Source organism: Nerophis ophidion, linkage group LG15 (genome assembly GCF_033978795.1).
Source record: "Nerophis ophidion isolate RoL-2023_Sa linkage group LG15, RoL_Noph_v1.0, whole genome shotgun sequence".
Taxonomy (NCBI): Eukaryota; Metazoa; Chordata; class Actinopteri; order Syngnathiformes; family Syngnathidae; genus Nerophis; species Nerophis ophidion.
Window position 1 is genome coordinate 5,656,268 of NC_084625.1, and position 8,228 is coordinate 5,664,495.

General features: G+C 37.5%; 1 protein-coding gene across 1 annotated transcript in view; it reads left to right on the forward strand.

The window, feature by feature from the left end:
• LOC133569130 (phospholipid phosphatase-related protein type 5-like) overlaps nucleotides 1–8,228 on the forward strand; it is a 34,910-nt gene that overhangs the window by 22,681 nt on the left and 4,001 nt on the right. The window contains exon 5 of the mRNA XM_061921305.1: nucleotides 8,002–8,127. Coding sequence (XP_061777289.1) covers nucleotides 8,002–8,127 — 126 coding nt within the window. The remainder of the gene's footprint in view (nucleotides 1–8,001; nucleotides 8,128–8,228) is intronic.

The following is an 8,228-nucleotide window of genomic DNA, read 5'->3' on the forward strand; positions in this document are numbered from 1 at the left end:
GTCCAATGCAAAGCGTGGCATGCAGTGGTGTAAATAAAGCATGTCGCCACTGGACTTTAGAGCAGTGGCGACGTATAGCTCGGTTGGCAGAGCGGCCGCGCCAGCAACTCGAGGGTTGCAGGTTCGATCCCCGCTTACGCTAACCTAGTCACTACCATTGTGTCCTTGGGCAAGACACTTTACCCACCTGCTCCCAGTGCCACCCACACTGGTTTAAAAAAATGTAACTTAGATATTGGGTTTCACTATGTAAAGCGCTTTGAGTCACTAGAGAAAAGCGCTATATAAATATAATTCACTTCACTTCACTTTCAGTGATTTCCAGCGTGGAACAGTCATAGGATGCCACCTGTGCAACAAATCCAGCCATGAAATTTCCTCGCTCCTAAATGTTCCAAAGTCAACTTTCAGCTTTATTATAAGAAAATGGAAGATTTTGGGGAACAACAGCAACTCAGCCACCAAGTGGTAGGCCACGTAAACTGACAGAGAGGGGTCGGCGGATCCTAAAGTGCAAAGACTTTCTGTACGATCAGTTGCTACAGAGCTCCAAACTGCATGTGATCTTCCAATTAGCCCACGTACAGTACGCAGAGAGCTTCATGGAATGGGTTTCCATGGCCGTGCAGCTGCATCTAAGCCATAAATCACCAAGTCCAATGCAAAGCGTGGCATGCAGTGGTGTAAATAAAGCATGTCGCCACTGGACTTTAGAGCAGTGGCGACGTATAGCTCGGTTGGTAGAGCGGCCGTGCCAGCAACTCGAGGGTTGCAGGTTCGATCCCCGCTTCCGCTATCCTAGTCACTGCCGTTGTGTCCTTGGGCAAGACACTTTACCCACCTGCTCCCAGTGCCACCCACACTGGTTTAAAATGTAACTTAGATATTGGGTTTCACCATGTAAAGCGCTTTGAGTCACTAGAGAAAAAGTGCTATATAAATATCATTCATTCACTTCTCTGGAGTGATGAATCACACTTTCACATCTTGCGATCTGAATGACGAGTGCCAGGAGATCGGTGCATTTCGGACTGCGTGGTGCAGAGTGTGAAATTTGGTGGAGGAGGAATTATGGTGTGGGGTTGTCTTTCAGAAGTTGGGCTTGGCCCCTTAGTTCCAGGGAAAGGAACTTTGAAAGCTCCAGTAACGTATTTCCTTGAATTGCCGCCGGGGCGCTAATTATTTTAAAACCTCTTCTCACTCCGGCGTTTACCAAAAGCATGCGGTAAATTTAGGCCTGCGCTTAAAAATTTGAGTGTGATGTAAGAATACCATCATGAAAAGCACATTTAATTAAAAATGTTTTATTATGGTCTTACCTTTACTTATAAATGAAGTCCATGCGCAGCTCCTTCTGATCAAAAGCATCGATAACTTGTTTATAGAAGTCTTCCTTATCTTTCTTCAGTTTTAAAAGTCTCTCCGTCTCGATTGAAAGTCCAGTTTAGAAAACTGTTTTATTTCAGATATGTAATCCTCCATGTTAAAAGTGCAAGCGAGAGGAAAAAGTAAACGATCGCTTGTTGTCACTTCTTCTGCAGCCGAGTAGTCGCAAGAAGGATCACTAACGCCCTCTACCACCAGGAGGCGGGAGTAATTTAATGACTCATATTTGACACACGCGGCTACGGTATATTAATAAAACATCGCTGCTTACTATTCTTTTTAGCATATTCAATAGCTTGGACCTTAAATCCTACTGAATAACTCTTATTCTTCTTCCCTTTATGTGATTTCAAATTATTGAAATTGGCCTCCTCCATTTTGAAAATGATGACAGGTGAAGTGTCGCTCGTGACGTGACGAGTTTGACCCTGTGGAAATTCTAGGCATATGCTAATTATTTGGCGAAACGAGTTTGACCTGGCGGAAATTCTAGACATGCGCTAATAAAAATAATGCTTTACGAAACGAGTTTGACCCGGCGTTAATCCTGAGCCGGCGGTAATGCTAAGCATGCGTTAATTATTTAGCGAAACAAGTTTGACCCGGCAGTAATTCTAGGAAATACGGTATACCAAAACATATTGGACAATCCCATGCTCCCAACCTTGTGGTAACAACTTTGAGCGGGCCCATTTCCTCTTCCAACATGACTGCGCACCAAGCAATGTCCGTAAAGATGTGGATGACAGAGTCTGGTGTGGATGAACTTGACTGGCCTGCACAGAGTCCTGACGTGAACCCGATACAACACCTTTGGGGTGAATTACAACGGAGACTGAGAGCCGACATCAGTGTGTGACCTTACCAATGCGCTTTTGGAAGAATGGTGGAAAATTCCTATAAACCCACTCGGCAACCTTGTGGACAGCCTTCCCAGGAGAGTTGAAGCTGTAATAGCTGCAAAATGTGGACCCACATCATAGTGAACCCTATGGGTTAGGAGTGGGATGGCACTTTAAGTTCATATGTGAGTCAAGGTAAATACTTTTGGCAATATAGTAGAATTTGAAAAGGATTTGCAAATCATTGTATTCTCTTTTTATTTTCCATTTACACAACTTCACTGGCTTTGGGTTTTGTAAAATAAAGCAGCTACATTCGGAGCCTTTGTAACCCGTTTTGATAACATTTCTATTATCATTTACGTACCGAATAATATATCAGTGACACACGTCGGAGTAGAAGATGTATTTTTTGCTCAAAAGCATCCTAAAAAGGGGGATTTCAAGGCTGTGGAACATTTATAGAAGAGAGGATGCTTTCAAAAAAGCCTCTCATGTCGACGTGTGTACTCTTTCAAAGTCCATTTCCAAAAGCGGACTTCAGGCGTCAGCAAGCGACAGAAGCTCTGACGTCATCAAGGAAAGTCATCACACAATTTGATATCAAAGATCGGTCCGGTATCAGCAAAAAAACAAACAAGTATTGTAACATCCAAATGTCCTCCAACAAACACACAGTTTATTGTATTTTAGAAAGTCAATCAGTCATTTGCATGTGTAAAGCTACTAGAAGCTAGCGGCTACACAACAGCTAAGCACACAATAGCACACAAGCTAAACTTAGGTATTAATCATTGAACAATAAAACTGCACATTTGTCAATATAAACAAGTATTAAATAATCATAGTTGCATATTACTTACACATATAAAGCCCCCAAGGCTGAAGCGTATTGGAAAGTATCCAGTAACAAACGTGTCCGCATCATTCAACTCACCAAAAAACTGTGTTTTTTCGTGTAAGTTTTTCTCCTATTTTAGTCAAATCATTTACAAGAAGTAAACATGCTAGACTATAGGTAACTAAGCGCTAGCAGCTACACAACAGCCAAGCACACAATAGCACACAAGCTAAACTTAGGTATTAATCATTGAACAATAAAACTGCACATTTGTCAATATAAACAAGTATTAAATAACCATAGTTGCATATTACTTAAACATACAAAGTTTTCAAGGCTGAAGCGTATTGGAAAGTATCCAGTAACAAACGTGTCCGCATCATTCAACTTACTGTCACCAAAAAAAACAACTTTGTTTTCTTGAGTAAATTTTTTCTCCTATATTAGTCAAATCATTTACAAGAAGTAAACATGCTAGACTATAGGTAACTAAGCGCTAGCAGCTACACAACAGCTAAGCACACCATAGCACACAAGCTAAACTTAGGTATTAATCATTGAACAATAAAACTGCACATTTGTCAATACAAACAAGTATTAAATAATCATAGTTGCATATTACTTACACTTTTAAAGCCCCCAAGGCATAAGCGTATTGGAAAGTATCCAGTAACAAACGTGTCCGCATCATTCAACTTACTGTCACCAAAAAACCAACTTTGTTTTCTCGTGTAAATTTTTTCTCCCATTTTAGTCAAGTCATTTACAAGAAGTAAACATGCTAGGCTATAGGTAACTAAGCGCTAGCAGCTACACAACAGCTAAGCACACAATAGCACACAAGCTAAACTTAAGTATTAATCATTGAACAATAAAACTGCACATTTGTCAATATAAACAAGTATTAAATAATCATAGTTGCATATTACTTACACATATAAAGCCCCCGAGGCAGAAGCGTATTGGAAAGTATCCAGTAACAAACGTGTCCGCATCATTCAACTCACTGTCACCAAAAAAACAAACTTTGTTTTCTCGTGTAAAGTTTTTCTCCTATTTTAGTCAAATCATTTACAAGAATTAAACATGCTTGACTATAGGTAACTAAGCGCTAGCAGCTACACAACAGCTAAGCACACAATAGCACACAAGCTAAACTTAGGTATTAATCATTGAACAATAAAACTGCACATTTGTCAATATAAACAATTATTAAATAATAATAGTTGCATATTACTTACACATACAAAGTTTTCAAGGCTGAAGCGTATTGGAATGTATCGAGTAACAAACGTGTCCGCATCATTCAACTCACCAAAAAAACATGTTTTTTCGTGTAAAGTTTTTCTCCTATTTTATTCAAGTCATTTACAAGAATTAAACATGCTAGACTATAGGTAACTAAGCGCTAGCAGCTACACAACAGCTAAGCACACAATAGCACACAAGCTAAACTTAGGTATCAATCATTGAACAATAAAACTGCACATTTGTCAATATAAACAAGTATTAAATAATCATAGTTGCATATTACTTACACATACAAAGTTTTCAAGGCTGAAGCATACTGGAAAGTATCCAGTAACAAACGTGTCCGCATCATTCAACTTACTGTCACCAAAAAAACTAACTTTGTTTTCTCGTGTAAAGTTTTTCTCCTATTTTAGTCAAATAATTTACAAGAATTGAACATGCTAGACTATAGGCTACTAAGAGCTAGTGGCTACACAACAGATAAGCACACAATAGCACACAAGCTAAACTTAGGTATTAATCATCAAACAATAAAACTGCACATTTGTCAATATAAACAAGTATTAAATAATCATAGTTGCATATTACTTACACATATAAAGCCTCAAAGGCAGAAGCCTATTGCAAAGTATCCAGTAACAAACGTGTCCGCATCATTCAACTTACTGTCACCAAAAAAACAACTTTGTTTTCTCGTGTAAATTTTTTCTCCCATTTTAGTCAAGTCATTTACAAGAAGTAAACATGCTAGACTATAGGTAACTAAGCGCTAGCAGCTACACAACAGCTAAGCACACCATAGCACACAAGCTAAACATAGTAAATAATCATGGAACAATAAAACTGCACATTTGTCAATTTAAACAAGTATTAAATAATCATAGTTGCATATTACTTAGACATATAAAGTTTTCAAGGCTGAAGTGTATTGCAAAGTATCCAGTAACAAACGTGTCCGCATCATTCAACTCACCAAAAAACATGTTTTCCGGTGTAAAGTTTTTCTCCCATTTTAGTCAAATCATTTACAAGAAGTAAACATGCTAGACTATAGGTAACTAAGCGCTAGCAGCTACACAACAGCTAAGCACACAATAGCACACAAGCTAAACTTAGGTATCAATCATTGAACAATAAAACTGCTCATTTGTCAATATAAACAAGTATTAAATAATCATAGTTGCATATTACTTAAACATACAAAGTTTTCAAGGCTGAAGCGTACTGGAAAGTATCCAGTAACAAACGTGTCCGCATCATTCAACTTACTGTCACCAAAAAAAACAACTTTGTTTTCTCGTCTAAAGTTTTTTCCTATTTTAGTCAAATCATTTACAAGACTTAAACATGCTTGATTATAGGCTACTAAGAGCTAGTGGCTACACAACAGCTAAGCACACAATAGCACACAAGCTAAACTTAGGTATTAATCATTGAATAATAAAACTGCACATTTGTTAATATAAACAAGTATTAAATAATCATAGTTGCATATTACTTACACATATAAACTTTTCAAGGCTGAAGTGTATTGCAAAATATCCAGTAACAAACGTGTCCGCATCATCCAACTCACCAAAAAACATGTTTTCCGGTGTAAAGTTTTTCTCCCATTTTAGTCAAGTCATTTACAAGAATTAAACATGCCAGACTATAGGTAACTAAGCGCTAGCAGCTACACAACAGCTAAGCACACAATAGCACACAAGCTAAACTTAGGTATTAATCATTGAACAATAAAACTGCACATTTGTCAATACAAACAAGAATTAAATAATCATAGTTGCATATTACTTACACATACAAAGTTTTCAAGGCTAAAGCGTATTGGAAAGTATCCAGTAACAAACGTGTCCGCATCATCCAACTCACCAAAAAAACATGTTTTTTCGTGTAAAGTTTTTCTCCTATTTTAGTCAAGTCATTTACAAGAATTAAACATGCTAGACTATAGGTAACTAAGCGCTAGCAGCTACACAACAGCTAAGCACACAATAGCACACAAGCTAAACTTAGGTATTAATCATTGAACAATAAAACTGCACATTTCTCAATACAAACAAGAATTAAATAATCATAGTTGCATATTACTTACACTTATAAAGCCCCCAAGGCAGAAGCGTATTGCAAAGTATCCAGTAACAAACGTGTCCGCATCATTCAACTCACCAAAAAACAGGTTTTCTGGTGTAAAGTTTTTCTCCCATTTTAGTCAAGTCATTTACAAGAAGTAAACATGCTAGACTATAGGTAACTAAGCGCTAGCAGCTGCACAACAGCTAAGCACACAATAGCACACAAGCTAAACTTAGGTATTAATCATTGAACAATACAACTGCACATTTGTCAATATAAACAAGTATTAAATAATCATAGTTGCATATTACTTACACATACAAAGCCTCAAAGGCAGAAGCCTATTGCAAAGTATCCAGTAACAAACGTGTCCGCATCATTCAACTCACCAAAAAAACATGTTTTTTCGTGTAAAGTTTTTCTCCCATTTTAGTCAAGTCATTTACAAGAATTAAACATGCTAGACTATAGGTAACTAAGCGCTAGCAGCTACACAGCAGCTAAGCACACAATAGCACACAAGCTAAACTTAGGTATTAATCATTGAACAATAAAACTGCACATTTGTCAATATAAACAAGTATCAAATAATCATAGTTGCATATTACTTACACATATAAAGCCCCCAAAGCAGAAGCGTATTGTAAAGTATCCAGTAACAAACGTGTCCGCATCATTCAACTTACTGTCACCAAAAAAACATGTTTTTTCGTGTAAAGTTTTTCTCCTATTTTAGTCAAGTCATATACAAGAATTAAACATGCTAGACTATAGGTAACTAAGCGCTAACAGCTACACAACAGCTAAGCACACAATAGCACACAAGCTAAACTTAGGTATCAATCATTGAACAATAAAACTGCACATTTGTTAATTTAAACAAGTATCAAATAATCATAGTTGAATATTAATAACACATACAAAGTTTTCGAGGCTGAAGCGTATTGGAAAGTATCCAGTAACAAACGTGTCCGCATCATTCTACTCACCAAAAAAACATGTTTTTTCGTGTAAAGTTTTTCTCCTATTTTAGTCAAATCATTTACAAGAAGTAAACATGCTAGACTATAGGTAACTAAGCGCTAGCAGCTACACAACAGCTAAGCACACCATAGCACACAAGCTAAACTTAGTAAATAATCATGGAACAATAAAACTGCACATTTGTCAATATAAACAAGTATTAAATAATCATAGTTGCATATTACTTACACATATAAAGTTTTCAAGGCTAAAGCGTATTGGAACGTATCCAGTAACAAACGTGTCCGCATCATTCAACTTACTGGTCACGAGCTTCATAAATAATTGTAACCACTAGGTGTTTGCCGTAAACAACAAATACCACACCACTTTAAAAAGACGGCATAAGTCTATTCCAAAATGTTAATAACAAATAGATTAGGGTTTGTTTGACTCATTTTGCTAACGTTCGGCACGGCAAAATAATAAACGCATGCACTATAACTTGTGCTGATATCACGTCGTATTAATATCGGTATCGTATCGGAAGTGACTAGGCGGTATCAGGACCCCCCCTATCATGCACAGATGTGGTGTATATACTGTAAATAGACACATGTGACTTGGTTGTGTGTTCAGGTGGTGTGCGTGGTGCACAAATTCAAAGGGAAGTTGTTACTGAACGACGAGCCGGCAGCTGAGTGGCAAGCTGCCACAGCCATGCTGGCCGTGGAGAATACTCTGGAGAAGTACGTCGCCTCGCAGGTCAGAACCACAACTTGTACAAGTTCAATACATAACATTTATGGTCAATTGTTGTCTATTGGAGAATTGTCGGCCATTAGTTTGTTATAAAAATATTACTA